This window comes from Girardinichthys multiradiatus, chromosome 3, assembly GCF_021462225.1.
Source record: "Girardinichthys multiradiatus isolate DD_20200921_A chromosome 3, DD_fGirMul_XY1, whole genome shotgun sequence".
Lineage (NCBI taxonomy): Eukaryota > Metazoa > Chordata > Actinopteri > Cyprinodontiformes > Goodeidae > Girardinichthys > Girardinichthys multiradiatus.
The window spans coordinates 5722999-5744640 of record NC_061796.1 but is presented as its reverse complement, the minus strand read 5'-3'; the positions used below and the strand labels follow the sequence as shown (position 1 = coordinate 5744640).

The following is a 21642-nucleotide window of genomic DNA, read 5'->3' as shown; positions in this document are numbered from 1 at the left end:
CTGATCAGGTTGCATGAAGTCTACAGCCCTGTTTGTAACCTTCTCCCTTTCAGGGTATCGGCTGCTACATGTTCCGCATCGACGACTTCGACGTGGTGGACGCGACCATGCACGGCAACGCGGCCAGGTTCATCAACCACTCCTGCGAACCCAACTGTTACTCGCGCGTGATCAACGTGGAAGGCCGGAAGCACATCGTCATCTTCGCGCTTAGAAAAATCTACCGGGGCGAGGAACTCACCTACGACTACAAATTCCCCATCGAGGATGCCAGCAACAAGCTCAACTGTAACTGTGGGGCCCGAAGATGCCGCCGCTTCCTCAACTGATTACGCTGTTAGATTAAAGAAAAAACAAGTAGTGGATCCTTGGTCACTAGTAAGCCTTAAAACTAAGGTGGCAAGCATCGGTCTGCACAGTCTGGAATGGGAATAACCACTATGAGACTGACTGGAGACACACGGCTAGTCAGGAATTATCCCGGGTTTGGAAAATAACAAAATTCCGACTTTTGGAGCGTTTCCTGCCTCACACTTTCAAAATTTTGTGGGAAGGAACACACATTCACATTCAGCTGCTGCAGCAGTTGGCAAGGAAGTGGTTTTTGATATTTATAACTCGATGCTTGAAGCAGAAGCAAAGAGGGTAGATCGTTTATTTTAAATGGAGGATGCCAAAACTCATCAAGCCTTATGTGTTTGAATCATTGCTGAAAATCTATCGCTAATCTTGGGTTCCTGATACGTTTGATTCCTTTTTTGGGAGGAATTCATCAACCTGTAGTACTCATGTGTTCACGATTCCTCCGTTTAATATTTCTTGGTGGCGGTGCATTATAGCCCACCTGTGCAGTGGTGATGTCTGTTTTATTTTTTGGCTTTTTTTTTTTTTTTTTGGTTTTGTTTTTTTGAGCCATACATTCACCCAATCGTGTATTTGTGTGTTTTAATTTACTTATAATCAACATTTCTTTTTCTTTTTTAGATGTAAATTTTGTTTATAACTAAACAACCATGGTGCTAAAGCTTTGAAAGCTTTCTTTTTCTTTAGTTGGACTAAAACGTCTTGAGAATCAGGAATTGTTTAGCTGTATATTCTCCCTGCTAAGTTCACCAACGTTAAACTTTATGCACTTAAGCATTACTCCTAAAATCACTGGTGTGCCGAGATTTTCTGATTACCATCAAGGGTCCGCTGGTCTTTATCCAGTCTTCAGCTCTAAGTTGGATGTCGTAATGTGCCGGTAATATAGTGTCATAGATATAAAGACAAAAAGTGTGTCTTAGAAGACATGGTATTTGCTCTGCGTATGTAGCAAACACTACCCAAGCCAAAAGTGAAGATTGGTGGAGGGGAGGGATTTTTTTAAAGTGTATATTTTATTCTTTTCTCTGATGCTCGTATTTTTTTTCCTACTGCAATAAGACTTGGCAGCCTGGCGCTTGCACACGAATAAACATCACCATCAAAACATTACCTTCATCTTTCTGAGACCTGCTACCAGTTTGCCTAGAAGTCAGGGAGATCACTGGGGGATAGAAGCATTGCTACTGAGCGCTTGCAGTCGGCGCGGAGCTGATAGGGGCATCCTGCACCTTTTTTTCTTTTTTTTTTTTAGGGGGGAAGAAAAAGTTAAATGTTGTAAGTTGATGTTCAGTGCTGTTAATGGCGAGGCTAAATCGAAATCACGCTGTTCCGCTTGTTAATTGTATTTATTCACGTTCCGATTTGTGTTTTTATTAGTAAAATGTCGTGGTGTGTGTAATGCGGTGGCGGTCTAGTGTACTGATAGATTTCCCTCCTGTTTCGCATCTTTCTTTTGTTTACAGATGATGTCCTTTGTTTCACTTATTTACTTGAATTCTCATTTCAGGTGATTGTGTCATACATTTAGGCCTTTTATGACTACCTGAAACAGCTCTTTTCTTTTTTTTAAAAAAAGAAGCATTTTTATTAATTTTATTTTTTTTATTGTAGAATACTGTCTTAGTATCAGCCACAGGAGTTAAAAGTGAGCACTATTTGCCGAATAAAACCTACCCTCTTATATTTTTACTCCACCCTTTCTGTTTTAGAGACTAAACTTAGCAAATTGACATCATGTTTTCTCTCATTTTCTCATTCGCATGACCTACGCTGGGGTGGAGCCCAGACTAGCAGAGCAGGGTCAGTCCTAACTCCGTGCAAGGATTTCTACCTCAGCTGCTTAAACAGATATTTTGGGAATACTGATGCAAAAAGAGACTTTGATTTAAAAACTAAAAAGCTCGGTTTTAATATTCGTGTGTGTGTGTGTACACTGTGTTTTTCATTTTTTTTTTCTGTGTGCATGGAATGAAGACTGCAGAAGTTATGACCATCTCTCCCAGGATCTGTTAAGAAAGCTGTATGTTATATATACACACCTATATATATATATATATATATATATATATAATGATAAATCTATAAAGTAGGGTTATTTTAAAGTGTAAAGACATAAAAATGAGAAATTGTGCTCTTTAAATTTACGTCTTTGTTACCATGTACAAATAAACCCTGAGTTTTGTAAATATTTGTATATACATTTCTAAACCTGTTTAATTTTCTATGCACTTTTTTTATTTATAATGTTACTTGCTTAATAAAGATGTTAAGATGTTTGAACATATTTTATTGTTTATTGTGACATACAATATGACATCCCAAACACACAAAGATAATGGAATGAAATGTACTGTTTTACATTCTTTGTACACTGTAGTTATTGCTTGAGCGTATATAGAAGTGAACGTGTTTTAAAAAAACTAACCTGAGCTGCTCATTATGAAAACAATCATGCATTCCTGTAGGCTGTAACTGAAGCCACACAAAAAAAGGCGAAAGCAAAGGGTTTCAGCAACCCAGTGTTTTTGGCGATGTGGTTAAGACCTTAAACAAGCCTTAAATTCCTGTTTATTTGCAGGGCAATAATCTCACCACTGATTTGGCAACATTCATTAAGTGGAAAAAAACATGTTCAGAAATGTACTTTGACATTAAATCGGGTGTTCCCCAATAATGTTTAAGACCCATTTTCTGGCAGAGAAAACTAAACCATGAACTATAAAGACTTGTTTTGTCCCCTCCGTTCCACACCCTGCTTACTCTGTGTGCTTCCAAGACAAACTTTGGTCCTCCTTTGGCTTTGTGTGATACAGTTCCAGATGTTTTAAGCATTATAATAATTGCTTTTAGTACCAGTAGACTTTCCTTTACCCATGTCCAGATTTCTGAAGATCAAAACACGTCTGCCTCCCATGAACAGCATGTTCTCTTATCTTTTTTTCTCACTTTTAACAAGAATTGAAAGCAAGAGAAAGGGGTCTCTGTCACATCGTAATTGTAGGCCAGAGAAACATAAGTCATGGATTACTGATTACTACTTCATAAAAAGTGAAGAAATAATGGGAAAAACCAAAAAGTACTTCTCAAACATAGGATTTTTTTTTCTCCACTGAACATGTAAAGTTAGATTTAAAAATAATGAAAATGACTGGGTTGGAGTTTTGCGAGAACAGCGATGGCATCATTGCGATCCATTTGTCTGAGCAGATTGGCCAGGTGGCCCACAGTCCAGTCAGGCTGTTTGCTGGTGACCCCCTCCAGCACAGCTTTCAGGGGGCTTTTACTCTCCTTCATGGAGTAAGCGTAAGTGATCCAGGTAGAGGGGAAGGAGCAGTAAGATGCCAGATGCTTTGTGTTCTTTATTCCCTGAATGTCTGGATCCAGCAGAATCACCAACTCTTCCAAAACATCAAGATCATCCAGAACTGTGTGTAAAGGTGCTGACAGGATTTTGTCATCTACAAAATACAAAAAGTATCAGAGAATATTTTGAATCCTTTGTTGCAACAAACGTAAAACTACACATACTATATATGTGTGAAAAATATAATGTACAGCAGTGTGTGTGTGTGAGAGAGAGAGAAAGAAGATAATCAGCTGTTATTAACATCCATGCACTCACTTGTAATTCATTTGGCTTTCTATAACACATTTTGAAACATTTTGACTCACTGAGAATGTCCTCCACCTCCTCGCTGTTGGTGCCAGGGGTAGAGATGGGGTTAAAACCTTCATTCTTATACGATGTTCTTCTTTTGTAGCACACGCTTTTTAACAGACCTGTGCAAAACAAAAAGACATGGTTATTTTTTGTCTTTCTGGGTTTGTACTAAAGGGTTCACCAACCCAGAGTTTCCAAGGAGAAGTTTACATTTTCTCTTCATGGGTGTGAATATTCAATTACTTCCAGTTAACTTTTAACCCTTCTGCTTTTTGTTTAGAGTAGCCGTCAAAAAACTACTTTCATAATTCTGGTTGGGTATTTTACTAATATTCTCATCAGAAATGATAGTCTTTATTTAAACTGGTTGGTTTCCTAGCACCGACCCAGCCTTTAGAAAAGGTCCAAAGAGATTCAATTTTTTCAATTTGATTGAGGTCAGGGTCGTTCTAAAAGCTTTCCAAACCAGGTGGTGGTTTTTGTGATCACCAACCAGTTGGGAAACCTAATGGTGTCCAGGTTTCCCCCGTTTACCTGTTAAATTAAGGTAAAGTTGAACACTACCAGCAGCTGTCCAGAATATTCATAATTCTATTCACTGTGCCATTGGCAGCAAAACAGACCCTCAGCATGACGCTGCTACCACCATGCTTGACCGCTGGTGCAGTGTTTTTAGGTTTGAAAGGCTGAAATTCATTGTGGCCAAATAGCTCAATCTTTGTCTCGTCTGACTATATAAAGTATCTCCAGAAGGCATTTTACAAGGCACTGATGAGGATGGTTGCAGTTGAAGCTTTCAGCCAAAGTTCAACAGTTTCCCTGGAAACACTCTGACGTGCAACACCAGCATAATTTGTGTGATGTTTATACCGTTATAAAGGGCACTGAGATAAATGAATGGCATTTGTAAGCAGAACTAGCAGATAAGATGCAACTATTTTTGCCATGACAACAAATCTTATTGTAAGGTACTGTACAATGCAGTTCTGAGTGTAATTATTGCTAAGGTTAAAACATTTATATAGCTATTTTTATGACTTATTCAGCAGCTTTTTCATTTGTTTATTTCATTCCGATAGTGAATTAACGTGCTTCAGAACCGCAATTTAACGGAGAACATTTGGAACAATGTTGTTTAGTTGTTAAACACTGGGAGATTTCTGGAAACAAGGATGGCTCGTTAAGGTCAAGATTTGCGTCATGTTGAACGCTATTGGCTGATTCCTATCAAGATGACTGTTTCTGCTGAAAACCATTAAGGTGATAATTCAAACCTGAACTTCCCTTTACCAGAAGGCACTTGGTTTGCTCTTGTGGGAAGCTAAAAATTTCACTCAAGCGAGATGTTGAACTTGTTAGCAGGGAACGATTTCCTAGCCCACATTTCAAAGCAGACAGAAAAAATGGATTCCAGCAGTCCCAGGCAATGGAAATATAGTATGGACAAAGCTTCTCATTCAGTGGTTTGTCTTTATTTTCTTACATCTGAGAACTCCTTCAACACTTGGAAAACCATTTGAGGTCCCTCAGGAAGCTCATCGAGAGAATGACAAGAGTGTGCGAAGCAGTAATCAAAGCAAAGTTATTTCACCATTTTTTGCTTAGATAGGTCTATATATTTTGCTTCACAGTTTTGATGTCTTCAGCAAGTGTCTACATTGTAGGAAGGTATAAAAAATACAGAAAAGATACTGAATGACAAAGGTGTGTCCAAACCTTTACATTAATTTTGATGAGATCCTATTCTTAATCTCTAAGGTCCAATTTGTTGATGGGCCCACCATTGTCAACATTAGCAACTTTAACTATTCTACAAACATCTTCTATAAGGTTTAGGAGTGTGTTCATAGTTTGATGAGAAACCAACAAGAATTGCAGCCTTTGCTCTGATTTATCCCGAGGTGTTCAAGAAAGATGAGTTATCTTGCACACTAACCTCTTCTTTTTTTCAGTTTCAAAGCACAAACAGCAGCAGCCAGCAGGATGACAAAGATGATTATTATTGGTACTGCCCCTTCAAAAAACAACAAGAAGATTTTAAGTTCCATTTTGGCAACAAAAAATGGAGACTCAAGTGTATGTAACTCACACAGAGCAGTAGTCTGCGGACTTCCTTTATCCTGACTGATGGCTGTATTGTATGTCGTTGTCTGAAATAAAGAAAAATAAATAAAACATCACTAACTAAATTAATCCCTGTTTTGGTAGAGATTCTCTCCCTACAAGGCAAATTAATTGCAATAGATTAACAGAAAACCATGCAGCAAACCCAAACGTTATGACCTGCATGCTGCTGATTCTGTGTAACTCTCTAATAAAAACAAGGTGTTCAAAATATGAGCCTTATTTGGCTCTTATTAAAGAGCCAGGCATTGTTCAGAAGAACTTTGATTTAAAAATTGTTGGAAAACATCCAAACTCATTTATCAACTTGACCCTGATCATTTATACATGGCTGCAAGTAAACCTTTAATCCAACTGAAAACGTTTGAAGTGACGTCAGAAATCCTGTTTCTCATGCAAACAAAGAAGCTGGGGAATGTAGTCCAATCTGGAACCCACAGCTGCCAGAAGTTGATGTCTTCATGCAACACAGATGTGAAGCAGCAGTCAAAAACAGCTGTATTGCAGACACTGCTGTTTTTTAGAACAATAGTTTTAGTTTTTGCTCTGGTTTTTTTTTTTTTTTTTTTTTAGGGATAATACATTTCCACGTTTCCAAGTTTTGATTTGGAACAGAATGTGCGTGTTTCCAGTGCGTTTTTGTGCACTCGAGATGTAGTCGATATTTAAACTCGTTGCTATTTTTTATTTTGAACAGAACTCTCAACATAAATATTTTAAATGAAACGTTCTGAGCAATCATTTACTCTTTTTTATTTTAATACCTCAAAATATTCGGAGAATGTAGACAGGTTGTGATGCAGGCCATTATAGCAGAAAGATGCATAAAGATAACACACATTTCATGGAAACCTAATTTAAGATGAACTAAATACTTCACCACCGAAACCTATCGCTGGGGATTTCTTTTTCAAACATGTGGGCTTTGTTTCCTACTGAAACGTCGACGGACTACTTTCCTGCACCAACAAAAATAAAGCTGCAGACTATTAGCTTTAACATATCGACCGGAAAAAAAATGTACCGTTGCTGCAGGGCTGAATGACGTTGTGGCGGCAAGAGTGTCTGCAGATTTCTGAGAAGGAAACAATTAATACAGAGATGATGCATTGTTGGTAAACTAAGCCAAAGTGCATTGAAACCAGTTTACTCACCGAGAAAGCCACTGTTGTCAACTCGTTTCTACTTTAATGCGGGAGGAGGGGGAAAAATATGCTTTTGTTTACTCTGCAGCAGACGGATTAGTTTTACACCGAAAAACAACGAGGTAAAAACAGCTTAAATAGATTTATAATGCAATCACAAAAAAAATGCAAAGAGTTTACAATTTCCGGACAAATAACTATGCTGGTATTAGTTTTCTTACCTTCTTTCCTGACAAATGGTGTCAGACGTTAATGTACACAATTTCAGTACAGAACTGCCAGGAGGACAGAGGGAACAGTTCTGACAGTAAAATGAGGTCCCGTTGTTGAAAGTGTTGGGTTTGCATTTTCTGAAGACTGCCTGGTGGATCCCACCTTCATCGTCGCGTCCACAATTAGGGTTAACTTCATGTCCTGTTTAAAAATATATAATATAATATATTATAATATATTATATTATATTATAATATATTGTATTATAATATAACCATACCAGGTTTTCTTTCACAAGGAACACAGGTTCTTCGGTGTCTATCCCAGAATGTAGTTAGATCACTGCAATTGTCTGAGTACGGCATCTCCTCCATCTCCTCCATCTCCTCCATCTCCTTACTGTTTTCCTACAAATGTGATGAGAGGTGATCTTTTATAGCTGAAGCCGAAGCATGCGCACTACGCTAAACTGAGTTACTTTATATACACAAGGAGAACAGTTACTTGCCGAAAGAGACTGGAGGAACTTACTCATACAGAGCTTCTCTCATATACAGTTAAAATCAGACATTTACAAACACTATAAAAAGATTTCTCCCCCACAGTCTGTTATTAAAGTACCCCACACGTTTCCTCCTTTAGGTCAGTTGGAATTACCAAAATCATATCTATCTGTTAAATAGCAGAATGATATATATTAAATTATATTTTATTATTATAATCATTTTTATTATTATTATATAAACTTTTCATACACTCTCCAAATTTTACATAAATCTCTTGAGTATTTGGTAAAATTGCATTTTAAAATGTTTGACTTGGGTCAAACATTTTGGGTCCACAGACTTCTCACATGAGTTTGCTAGAATTTTGGTCCGTTCCTCCATACAGAAATGGTGTGACTGAGTCAGGTTTCAGCTCTGCCCATAAACTTTCTATGATCTGGGCTTTGTGATGGCCATTCCATTGCATTGCCTTTGTTGTCCTTAATCCATTTTGTATTGCAGAGTATTAAGGTCACTTGGAGAAAAAAAAATGAGGAGGAAGTTTGTCAAAAACAACAAAAAAGTTAAAATGATCAGAAAAAAAGTTGAAATGAAGAGAAAGAAAACTTGTAAACATCTTTCAAAAATCAAGTGGATGTTTTGAGAAAAGGTTAAAAACATAACCTTTAAACTGAACCAGCGCTGGCTCAGTCATGCCTTGTGTAAATGAGCTGTTAACTTTATACTTTAGAACAGAATTTAATAACAGAAAATATATTTTTCTTTCGGCATATAAACCTCCTGTGGGTATACACTGCAGTTTTTAGCATTCCACCTTTTCTTCAAGATAGTATGTTCCCTTTGATCTCAAAATTTTGACTTTTTTTTTCCTGAAAACAAATTTCCATTTTGCTCAATTCAAAGTCATAAAAAAACACTTGTACTCATCGTCTTCCGCTAATCCAGAAATGGGAATGGGAGCATCTGAAACAGATGCCCAGGCCACCTGAGCTGACTCCTCTCGATGTGGAGGAGCAGCGGCTCTACTTCGACCTCCTCCCAGATGGCTGATCTCCTCACCCTATCTCTAAGGTTGTGCCCGGCCACCCAGCGGAGGAAGGTCATTTCAGCCGCTTGATCTTGTTCTTCTGGTCATGACCTGTTTTTTTTAAAGCCATAGTAAAAAAAAGTTAATTCTGAGAGAAATGTCATGTCCTAGGTGGTCGTATGCCCAATATACAAAAATTTACTTTTTTCCCACTCATAATGTCCAAACTGATGTCCAGGTGAACACAGAAATAATTTTTCTCTTCCAACAGGTCTATTCCTTTTTCCATGATGAATAACATTTGACAAATTGCTGCTTCCCTAGAATATTATTAGCCCTGTAAAAACAAGCAGCTTCAAACAACCTGAATAACCCAGGATAAATCTAAGTTATAAGAATGTCATGTCAGGTTTGGTAACATTTTCCTCCCAATTCCTGAATTTAATAGATCATTAGAAGTTATTTCGAGATCAATGACATACAACCGAAATTTGAACATTTATTTCCAGGTTGACGTGAAGACATTTTCACTAAAGGTCACTGAATAACTTTTTGTCCTTATTTTAAACAGCAGCAATATTAGCATATGCCAAAACTAGAAACTGCTGTAGTTCCTTCTGTTGTTTTGATGATGTCTTCAGAGTCTTGACTCATTTAAAAAGCAACAGAAGACACTTTTATTTAAAATGGGATTTTCTTCAAGATCTTGTAAAATATAAAATCATGTGTTTTTATTTATTTGTAGCATTAAATGTATTTATTGTCAATGTGTAATCAGGTTTATGCTGTGTCTTTATGAAGCACTTTATCTATGAAAGGTACAAAAAACATTTTACTTACTTCTTTATTTGTTTAAACTGTTCATTTTGTGATGTGCTGAGAGATTTCTGAGATGGAGGCTGTAAGTATGGCTTTTAAAAGTCCTGACCTAAGTTTGCATCAGCTTAATGTCAAAGTCGAGTTTCTGCAGAAAACAACCAAGGTGGTAATTATGACTGTTGTAAAGTCAACTTTAACAGTGAACAAGGAAAAAACAATGACGCAAACTACAGGTAACTGGGACAACACCTGGCTAGGAGAAAATAAAAATATTTCTTAAAAGTTCTATTATATAATCAGTGCTTCAAGATTATATCCACTGTTGCAGTAACTCATGCAAAAGGAGCTCTGAACAAGTAGTGAGTGCATTTACTGCACTGTATATCTAAATACTTTTCAATGGTCTGACATTTCTGTATTAAAATCATTTTTTACTGGTCTTATGTAATATTCAAATGTTCCAAGAATCTGGATTTTGGGTTTTCAGTGCATGTAAGCCACAATCATTCAAATGAACTGAAAAAGGTGCTTGCAATATATCATTGTGTGTGATATTATGTAGATCATAATATACATTTAAACACAACCAATATAAATTAAAGAGATATCATCAAGACGATGGTGTAAACGCATTCAAAGTTACCAGGAACAAAACTACTATTGAAGAAAAAAAGAAATGTTAACATAACCCCCTACAGCATCTGAATAAGAGCAAGAGCATTGACTTAACTTTAGGTAAGTAAGATAAGGTAAGTTTATTTATAGTAACGAGACACTCAAAGCGCTGTACATGCAATTACAATACAATCACAAAGAACACAGAAAAACAAATCAAATGCTAAGAAATCTAAAAATCTACGAATCCTTCTGAGAAATCTAAAAATCTCTGGTTAATATTACAATGATACAGATAACATTAATAATCCTTTGGGTTTTACTGGTAAGAGCTGGTTCTAAACCAATCTTTCTAAAGAGGTAATTATATCATTAAGTCATCTATGTAGGGGAAAGCATCTTGTGCTGAGAAGTCTCATCATTCCACTGAATTCTAACTAGTGAAGCTGAGTCACTGGTACAAAACAGATTTAATCCACATTTTCAGGTGCTAATAATATATTGCTTTTACTGGTGCTGAAGTTGAACTAAGTAATCTAAGAAAGCTGGGTCATTGGTGTAAAGTCCAAGTTACTAATAATGTTTGGTTTTTGCTGGTAAAATCTATGAAAAGTAATGAAATCACGCATTTAGGTAAAGTAAGATAGGAGGGGAAAAAAATCATGTTTCAGACTATTCTTAGCAGAATAGAGTCTGAAACAGTACAAACAAAACCTCAGCAGGGGTAAGCAACACACACATAAGTAAAAATTCAGCAAGGGTACGGTGGAATCTTGAGGGTGCGAATGTAAGTCTGAGTGTGTTTGCAAGAATTAGAGTGTCAACACTGACAGAAGCGCCATTGTCCTTGAGAAGAGAGGTGGAAGTTTTATCAATCGGCTGCATAGTCCTATCAGCCCACAGCTGGTAGGGGAGTGCTGGGGAAGAGCTTCGTGTTTATATAACATCCAGGAGATATTTTGTCGATAGCCAGTTAGCAGAAGTTGCCAAGGCCACATTGGGGCGCCAGATTTAGAAAAACAATAAATGTTGTGGTTCAGGCAGTTGTGAATTTCTAGCCACCTTAAGAGTTTTACTGGTATGTCTCAATTGCAAATCCAAATAGCCAAATTTCTGGTATTTTCCGCAGATCTGGAGCGTACAACTTCTCCAAGATTATATCCTTTAACTTCTGAGTCCAACCGCTGCCAGGCTGCGATTCTGTTCAAGAATCGTGTCCAGCTTGCGATTCTGCTCTCTTAACATTCAGTCTGAGTGTTGATTGCTCTACAGACTCCATCTAATATCGCAGGAAGCTTAGGAATGCTTTGAAAAGCCGCCCACATTTTGGGAATCACTCGATAAGCCAGGTAACCACCAACTCCAAAAAGCAGAAATCCTGTTATCAAAGTCCAAATATGTACACATTTTCTATGTCCGCAACCGACATTGTAGTCAGGCACACAATCTTCCACTGCTGCCAAGAATCCATTGTGTTTCCAGAGAAGAACGTCCCGCCTGGACAAGAGGGTCTCCTTTACCCTGTCTTCCCGTAGGAAAAAAAACCTAGGACTTTCCAGTTCTTTTTTGTACAAATGGTCTCACAGTCTCCTCAAGCACCCTCAGATACAAGGGAGAATTGTGGATCCTGTAAAGGTGAGCTGGCCAGGTTTAAATTTAGAAGCATCTATCCAAAGCACATTATTCCAGAAGTCATGGCATTTTTCTATGCCCTCTCTGTAAAACATTTGCCTCGCCTTAAAGGTTTCTCTTCATAAGCAAAGGTAAAGCGATTGTACAGGCATCTACTTAAATATGAGCAGTAGCAAGAGCCTGCAGAAGGTCAGCATGATAACATCTCAGGGTTTTTGGTGACATCTTTCGGCATTTTGTGGTCTTGAGGTGACCAAGATAGGCTGCAACACAATTAGCAAAACTTAATCAAATAGGACAAAACACTAGAACAATATTAACAGGAACATTTAAGTGTTTGTAATGAAAATGCTAAATTTGCAACTAGAATTATTTCAAACTCTGTCCTCTTTTCTTTAGCCATGTCTACAATCCGTTGTGTCACTGGTGGTGTTCCCAACGAGAACGTGGTTATTTTCACAACCCATGATCATACTTGTCTTTACTGTATTATGTCGTCAGCAATTGGCCTAGTTCCTGGCTGGGACTGCATAGTTCAGACAGAGTAATGTTGTGCAATCTGTGGTGAAAAGTAAGTGTAGAGGAAAGGATCAAGGGTTAAGTTCAGAACCTTAAGGTTGAGGTTTTCTGTGGTTATGTGAGAAAATTAGGATATGAAAATAAACATTGGGATCATTCTGTCAGGATCTGTGCCATGTCTATTTTATTGGTGCTGCTTACTGTGCTTAGCCTCTAGATGGCGTGGAACCTGGAGGAGAGGTGACAGGTGTTCTCTATCCCCCTGATTACCTGCTGAGGAGTATTTAAGGAGGAGGCTGCCAGCAACTCACTGCCAGAGTGTTGCCCTTAGTGGTACAGCTCAAGCCACATTACCTTTGTCTTGACCTTGCCTTGTACTTTTGGTAATTTTGTATTTGTTACCTTGCAGGTTTACCTGAACCTGACTTTGCCTTCTGCATTGAACCCTGCCTGGATTACAGTCTTCTGGAAAGAAGCGATCCAGCTCCATGAACAAAGACTCAAGCCTCTTATTACTTTGTTGGATCACACTGGCTAGCAGCCTCCTGATTCCTTTGTTCCTTGGCTCTCCTTCTACAAACCCTGTCCACACTCCTCCATCCACTGCACTAACTTCAGAAACTTTCGGACCTACTAAACATCCTGGCACACCAGTATTCACCATCTCCTGTCTCACGGGTAAATAACCCCTTGGTCTCTCCACCCCCCTCTGGCGGATCTCTCCATCAATCCAGTAAGGCAGAATTATTATTTAAGAATTTAGATCCAGAGTTATCCCTTGCTTACCATTCTGTTTATTTTACAGTTGTTATCCCGGTTCCAGTTCCCTGCACATTTCATTACACTGTAAATAAACTCATTACCGTTAAACTCGGCCTCCTGAATTGCTTTCTGCATGTGGGTCAAATCTGTTCGAAACACTGACATATTCAAGTCAACCCAAAATGACATTGCAGATTGTAGGGCTGTTTTCAAAACAACGTTTGTGTCTGAACAGACTTGTATCAAGTATAACTAAAACTTATAGAACCCATTCCCCCCAACCCCACCTCCTACATCAAGCCAAATTGGCAAGCCAAGTCGCACAGTAGAACTGTTGTTTTAGAGGGCAGGAGTTTCAAGTTAGTGGGTTTTCAGGCTGTGGTGAAGTCTAATTCCAGAGAAGGATGGACTGGAGCAGAAGGATGACAGGTAAGTGAGAGGAATGGTATAGTATAAAATAAATAGATCAACAAAGCAGGAGCATGACAGGATTTCAAATTAAAATGTGCTCTAATAGCCATAGAGCATGCCTCAAAATATGATGTATCTCTTTTATTAATTTTTTAGAGTGTCTCTGTGTCCTGTCCAAATCTCAGATATCTTACTGCCCAAAAAAACCAGACATATTCCAATCCCATGATCACAAGCAGCATACACACAGTATTTCAAGACAAATATTAAAACTCCTAAAAGGTTACACACATTTAAGAGCTGACACTTGACATACAGTACAGACCAAAAGTTTGGACACACAGAGCTCGTACCGGAGTTTAATGTTGAAATCCATGGCTGGGTCCCAACAAAGAGTTTTCTTTATTTTCATGACTATGAATATTGTAGCTTCACACTGAAGGCATCAAAACTATGAATTAACACATGTGGAATTATATACTGAACAAAAAAGTGTGAAACAACTGAAAATATGTCTTATATTCTAGGTTCTTCAAAGTAGCCACCTTTTGCTGTGATTACTGCTCCACACACTCTTGGCATTCTGTTGATGAGCTTCAAGAGGTAGTCACCTGGAATGGTTTTCACTTCACAGGTGTGCCCTGTCAGGTTTAATAAGTGGGATTTCAAGCCTTATAAATGGGGTTGGGACCATCAGTTGTGTTGTGCAGGAGGTGGATACAGTACACAGCTGATAGTCCTACTGAATAGACTGTTAGAATTTGTATTATGGCAAGAAAAAAGCAGCTAAGTAAAGAAAAATGAGTGGCCATCATTACTTTAAGAAATGAAGGTCAGTCAGTCCGAACAATTGGGAAAACTTTGAAAGTGTTCCCAAGTGCAGTCGCAAAAACCATCAAGCGCTATAAAGAAACCGGCTCACATGAGGACCGCCCCAGGAAAGGAAGACCAAGAGTCACCTCTGCTGCAGACGTTAAGTTCATCCGAGTCAGTAGCCTCAGAAATCGCAGGTTAACAGCAGCTCAGATTGGAGAACAGGTCAATGCCACACAGAGTTCTAGCAGCAGACACATCTCTAGAACAACTATTAAGAGACTGTGTGAATCAGGCCTTCATGGTAAAATAGCAGCTAGGAAACCACTGCTGAGGATAGACAACAAGCAGAAGAGACTTGTTTGGGGTAAAGAACACAAGGAATGGACATTAGACCAGTGGAAATCTGTGTTTTGGTCTGATGAGTCCAAGTTAGAGATCTTTGGTTCCAACCACCTTGTCTTTGTGCGGCGCAGAAGAGGTGAACGGATGGACTCTACATGACTGGTTCCCACCGTGAAGCATGGAGGAGGAGGTGTGATGGTGTGGGGGTGCTTTGCTGGTGACACTGTTGGGGATTTATTCAAAATTGAAGGCATACTGAACCAGCATGGCTACCACAGCATCTTGCAGCGGCATGCTAGTCCATCCGGTTTGCGTTTAGTTGGACCATCATTTATTTTTCAACAGGACAATGACCCCAAACACACCTCCAGGCTGTGTAAGGGCTATTTGACCAAGAAGGAGAGTGATGGGGTGCTGCACCAGATGACCTGGCCTCCACAGTCACCGGACCTGAACCCAATCGAGATGGTTTGGGGTGAGCTGGACCGCAGAGTGAAGGCAAAAGGGCCAATAAGTGCTAAGCATCTCTGGTAACTCCTTCAAGACTGTTGGAAAACCATTTCAGGTGACTACCTCTTGAAGCTCATCAACAGAATGCCAAGAGTGTGCAGAGCAGTAATCAAAACAAAAGGTGGCTACTTTGAAGAACCTAGAATATAAGACATATTTTCAGTTGTTTCACACTTTATTGTTCAGTATATAATTCCACATGTGTTAATTCATAGTTTTGATGCCTTCACTATGAAGCTATGATATTCATAGTCATGAAAACAAAGAAAACTCTTTGAATGAGAAGGTCTGTCCAAACTTTTGGTCTGTACTGTATTTAAATCAGTGAGTTCTTATGCCATATATGTGAAACGTGTGATTTTATTCTCCAAAAACATCATAGACATTAATGTGGTTGCACCAACAGTGACAGTTTCTGACATGGGCAGTTTCTAGGGCGGCATTAGTACATTTACAACAATAGAGTATATGTTTGTAAATGTCATTGTTGAACAACAACCACTGAACAACCTCGGCTGGTACACTGGTGCGGTCAGAACTACCTTGAACTGAACCCACTCAAGACTGTGGAAATGGTGGTGGACTTTCGGAGAACATCACCCCCATACACCCCCCTCACCATCCTCAACAACACCGTGTCAGCTGTGGACCACTTCAGGTTCTTAGGAACCACCATTTCTGAGGACCTGAGATGGTCTTCGCACATAGACACTGTTCGAAAGAAGGCCCAGCAGAGACTGTATTTCCTGAGGCAACTCAAGAAGTCCAACCTTCCACAGGAGCTGCTGGTCATCTTCTACACTGCCATCATTCAGTCTGTCCTGTCTTCATCCATCTCAGTGTGGTTTGGCTCATCCACAAAACAGGACAGGTCCAGACTGCAACGAATAATCAGGACTGCAGAGAGAATAATCAGAGCTGACCTTCCCTCCATCCAGGACTTATACAGGTCTAGGGTCAAGAAAAGAGCTGCCAAAATCTCTGCAGACCCCACACACCCTGCACATAAACTGCTTAGAGTTTTACCTTCAGGCCGCCGCTACAGAGCATTGTTCACTAAAACCAGCCGCCACAAAGACAGTTTCTTCCCCCAGGCTGTTTCTCTGATGAACATTCAATAGAGTACCGAACAACAGCATACAGATGCTGCAAATGCACCTTTTCTATTAGATATGTGTATATTGTAAATTGTAAATTTGTATATTCTGTAATGCAAAAACAGAACAAAAGAGCAAAGTGTACCGGAGTCAAATTCCTTGTTTGTATGCACGAACTTGGCAATAAAGCTGATTCTGATTCTGAAGTTTCCCATATCCCTTTAATCAGTGCAACCTTCTGTTTGGGTCTAGAAACCTTAGACTTAGAGCTCACTTATCCTTTGCAAGTGTAATCAGAACTTTTTCTAGATATTTGCTAACCAATATTTTTTTGTTGTATAAATGCACTACTATATCTTCATAAATTGAGCCCATTTTAAGTATTCCCAAGTCAATATGTGGTGATACTGTAACTACAGGTCCGTCCTGTATAGATGTTGTATAATGAAAGGATAGACGATGTACACAGAGGGACACACAAGGAGTACTGCTGAGGCAGCAGGAGCTTAACTCTAGCTGGAGAAGATATATCTGTAATCTGTATTCCTCCAACTGTTAGCTGCTCATTGTCACTGAAGGTATGCAGACTGACAACATTGAGGTAATTTAATCTCAGATGTGATTATAATTACTTAACTTTTGTTTTTGAATTACAGTTTTTAAGATTACTTTTAAGAAGCTCGTATGTAATTGCTGGGCCTGCATTGTTTCTTACTTTTGAGGGGTGTTCTGCTGAAATAATACTGTGTGACAGTTCTTCCTTTTACCCTTTAGGCTTTTAATCAAACGAAGAGCTTTGACAGTAATATCATGAGCAAACGCCCCTGCTGGTGTTTATTTCTCTTCGCATTTCTGTGATGCATCCTGGTGCCAGAGAAGACAGCAATGTGGAGACCACACAGTGCTCTGAATACATTGGGAACAACGGTGAACACGGGTCCTCTAGGGACCATCCCAGTCCACCTCTACTACTTGTCATCCAAAGTCAATCATGGTTGTCCATTTTTGTCAACAGGGGAGAAAGTTCACTGCGAGAGCTACTTAATAAACGTAAGCCATAATTTTTTTTTTCATCTTGTATACCGCTTCTTCCATAGTGGGTCGCGGGGAAGCTGGTGCCTATCTCTAGAAGTCTATGGGCAGGATAAAGAAATTTGTATTTATGCAAAATATGCCCAAAATAACTTCCTTTTAAAACAGAAGCTTGAATTTGTGTAGTTGTTGTTTTAAGCTAAAGAATGATATCATATCTTATACAGAATATGCACATCCTTGGTATTTTCCACATATCTAATACAAATGCAAAATACTAAACATGCACAGGAGATTAAAGATGTGCACAAGTTCTCTATCTCAACTCTCAATAAACAAAAGCTGATGCTAAATCAGTTTCGGGCCTTTTTCAGCCTTTAGCCAACCCATAACCATAAGTTGACGTTTTGTCTCAACCTACTTCCATTTCATACCTGTAAACTAGCCATGTATTTACCTGTCTATCATGTCTTTTCCATTTTTAGTCAAGTACTTTGTTGAATTACGAAGACTGATAATGACAAAAAAAGCTTGTATATGCAGGTTAATTATATTTAACTGTGTATTTTCTTTTGAGGATTGTTTTGATGCCTGCTGAATTTTATTAAAATCTGAGAGATGATCCCTGATCATACAAAAATTATTTTGAACAATGCCTTACTCATGGATATGATTTATCACATACGAACGCTTCCTTGTAGTTGATTGTGAGAAGATTATAGGAACTTTAAAGGATTTAAAGGAACCGTAAAACCATTGCTTTTCAAAGCAGGTACAAAATGTCCCGAAGTCGAGTAAAAACTGGTTGCGTGATATGGAAAGAGTCAATAATTAATTAAGGTCATTAATAAAAGGTCACCCTATAAGTAATACAACTCCCAGAAGCATAGTTGGTAGGAAAAACACAAATAAAATCACTAATATCAGTCAGAAGAGGAAACGTTCATTTTATCATTGTAAAAAAGGTAACATTACTGGTGCATTGTTCCAAGATGTTCATAAAATCTAAAGATTGAATGTCTTCAATGGAAGAGTATATTTACAAATAAAAGATGAATAACCCTTCTTCTTTGTTTTGCAGAAGATTCATAAAAAATCTTCATTTTTATTCTGAGTGGAGGTCTAAGTTTTTTCCCTTGTAATTGTTTTGTCTGCACACAATCTACCAACTGTGTGTACGGACTTGCTGTGGTGACCCCTGCATAAGGGAGCAGCCGAAAAGACTCCTCCATCAATCGCAAAATTGCTCTTAGACCTTCAAGAGCAAGAGAGTTTAATCACTTCAATTTTTGGAGAACGCTATGGTGGGAGAAGTATCAAAACACCAAAAACTGCATGTATAAAATAGCAAAGAGACAAAAAAAAAAAAACAAGCACTGTGGTAAATCTAAATTTCAAAGTGCAGCAAATAGTGGAGCTTTTAAATTATTCAGTTTAGTGCAAAAAACAATTTTGAGTCACGGTAGTGTGTTGAACTGAAATGCACCCAGTTCACTTTGGCAAAGCTATGATTTCCTCAGGAAGTGGTAATGTCTGCTTTTCTTTCCTTAGACAGAGGGAGACAGACCAGCCCCTAATGACACCGTGCCAGGGACTTTTCCTGGTTTTGCAACAACTAAGAAACACTACAAAAGCACTACGGATATTCCTTGTCCAAGCAGCATTTGCTTGCTATCTCCCTGCCCTTCCAGTGTCACGGACAAAGAGCAGACCATCTGGCGTCGCTGTTCATTGAATGAGACCAGCAATGTCTCACGGTTCCGTCATCATGCCCTCAGTGTCCCCAACATCGGCTTCTCCAGTCCCTTTCATTTCATCAACAACAGTCCTCTCCACAGCAGCCCACTCTCACCGGCACACAGCAATATCTCTAGCCCTGGAAGAGAAATAGAGAGGCTTACCAAGGCTAAAAGTAAACTCCTGGAGAGTGAATGCAACCAAACACCCAGACTTCCCAGAGAAATCAGAGAGCAACTTCGCTACGTGTCCAAGGATGGGAAATGCAGAGTCAACCTACAGGGGTTGGACAATGAAACTGAAACACCTGTCATTTTAGTGTGGGATGTTTCATGGCTAAATTGGACCAGACTGGTAGCCAGTCTTCATTGATTGCACATTGCACCAGTAAGAGCAGAGTGTGAAGGTTCAATTAGCAGGGTAAGAGCACAGTTTTGCTCAAAATATTGAAATGCACACAACATTATGGGTGACATACCAGAGTTCAAAAGAGGACAAATTGTTGGTGCACGTCTTGCTGGCGCATCTGTGACCAAGACAGCAAGTCTTTGTGATGTTTTAAGAGCCACGGTATCCAGGGTAATGTCAGCATACCACCAAGAAGGACAAACCACATCCAACAGGATTAACTGTGGACGCAAGAGGAAGCTGTCTGAAAGGGATGTTTGGGTGCTAACCCGGATTGTATCCAAAAAACATAAAACCACGGCTGCCCAAATCACAGCAGAATTAAATGTGCACCTCAACTCTCCTGTTTCCACCAGAACTGTCCGTCGGGAGCTCCACAGGGTCAATATACACGGCCGGGCTGCTATTGCCAAACCTTTGGTCACTCATGCCAATGCCAAACGTCGGTTTCAATGGTGCAAGGAGCGCAAATCTTGGGCTGTGGACAATGTGAAACATGTATTGTTCTCTGATGAGTCCACCTTTACTGTTTTCCCCACATCCGGGAGAGTTACGGTGTGGAGAAGCCCCAAAGAAGCGTACCACCCAGACTGTTGCATGCCCAGAGTGAAGCATGGGGGTGGATCAGTGATGGTTTGAGTTGCCATATTATGGCATTCCCTTGTCCCAATACTTGTGCTAGATGGGCCGTCACTGCCAAGGACTACCGAACCATTCTTGAGGACCATGTGCATCCAGTGTTTCAAACATTGTATCCTGAAGGCGGTGCCGTGTATCAGGATGACAATGCACCAATACACACAGCAAGACTGGTGAAAGATTGGTTTGATGAACATGAAAGTGAAGTTGAACATCTCCCATGGCCTGCACAGTCACCAGATCTAAATATTATTGAGCCACTTTGGGGTGTTTTGGAGGAGCGAGTCAGGAAACGTTTTCCTCCACCAGTATCACGTAGTGACCTGGCCACTATCCTGCAAGAAGAATGGCTTAAAATCCCTCTGACCACTGTACAGGACTTGTATATGTCATTCCCAAGACGAATTGACGCTGTATTGGCTGCAAAAGGAGGCCCTACACCATACTAATAAATTATTGTGGTCTAAAACCAGGTGTTTCAGTTTCATTGTCCAACCCCTGTATGTCACATTGATGAAAGGGGGCACTTTCTGTCTGATATTTTTACGTCTTTTGTGGACCTCCAGTACCACTGGTTTCTTTTTGTTTTCATGATGTGCTATATAACAACTTGGTTCTTATTTGCTGGGCTCTATTATGTTAATGCATCCATTCGAGGTGACCTAGGACAAGAGCAACCTCTTGGGACTAATCAGAACCAACATGTAAACCAAAATCACTGCTACTTGGGTATAGATGGTTTCATTTCAGCTCTCCTCTTCTCCGTGGAGACACAGCGTACCATTGGTTATGGTTCGCGGACTGTCTCCCCTACTTGCCAAGAGGGTGTGAAACTGGGTCAGACCGACTTTTCCTGGTTGAGCCTCAAGTAATTCAGCACAATATTGATGTCAACAGTCCTTGGTCCTGAGCAACTTAGATGACAGCAGTTTGAGATTATCGTTATCTTGGAAGGAATTGTCGAGGCCACAGGTTAGTAACAATTAACTGTAGATAAAGAGAAACAAAACTTTGTTTTCCTGTTCTTTCTTTTTCCCACAACTCAGTTTTTATTTATAAATCTCCTTTTTCCAAAAATGTTTTTGATGGCAGTATATTAAGAAACATATTAGTTAAAGTCTACTTTAAAACGGTGGGCCAAATTTACTATTTTTCCTCTAATTTAGTTTTATCTTGTAATGGAAACCCTTTTATTAAGTGTTCCAAAGTGTATGACCTTTTGGTTACCTCACTCCTCAGAACATCTGTGTTAGAGGAGGAA

At 39.3% G+C, this 21642-nt stretch overlaps 2 protein-coding genes across 5 annotated transcripts in view; one reads left to right on the top strand and one right to left on the bottom strand.

The window, feature by feature from the left end:
- Positions 1-2646, top strand: part of kmt2bb (lysine (K)-specific methyltransferase 2Bb) — a 45317-nt gene extending 42671 nt beyond the window's left edge. The window contains exon 36 of the mRNA XM_047359248.1: positions 54-2646. Coding sequence (XP_047215204.1) covers positions 54-329 — 276 coding nt within the window. The 3' untranslated portion in view covers positions 330-2646. The remainder of the gene's footprint in view (positions 1-53) is intronic.
- Positions 2633-7938, bottom strand: igflr1 (IGF-like family receptor 1). Of its 4 annotated transcripts, none has more exons than XM_047359740.1 (8): positions 7790-7938; positions 7518-7710; positions 7306-7336; positions 7176-7226; positions 6117-6177; positions 5964-6041; positions 4039-4146; positions 2633-3824 (listed from the first exon to the last, which is right to left on the bottom strand). In XM_047359740.1, the coding sequence occupies exons 1-8, from the start codon at positions 7899-7901 to the stop codon at positions 3496-3498; spliced, it is 963 nt and encodes a 320-aa protein (XP_047215696.1). In that variant the 5' UTR covers positions 7902-7938; the 3' UTR covers positions 2633-3495. The 4 variants fall into 4 exon arrangements, with proteins under 4 accessions (XP_047215696.1, XP_047215703.1, XP_047215678.1 ...); XM_047359747.1 differs by having other exon boundaries at positions 5964-6035; XM_047359722.1 differs by having other exon boundaries at positions 5964-6177.
- Between the last annotated feature and the right edge of the window lie 13704 nt (positions 7939-21642).

Coding starts and splice junctions, on each gene's coding strand:
- igflr1 (XM_047359722.1), bottom strand. CDS start 7,901: ATGGAGGAGATGGAGGAGATGGAGGAGATGCCGTACTCAGACAATTGC. Junction 6,178..7,175: donor CATTCAGCCCTGCAGCAACG/GTACATTTTTTT, acceptor TCTTTATTTCAG/ACAACGACATACAATACAGC. Junction 3,825..4,038: donor GGAGGTGGAGGACATTCTCA/GTGAGTCAAAAT, acceptor TGTATTTTGTAG/ATGACAAAATCCTGTCAGCA.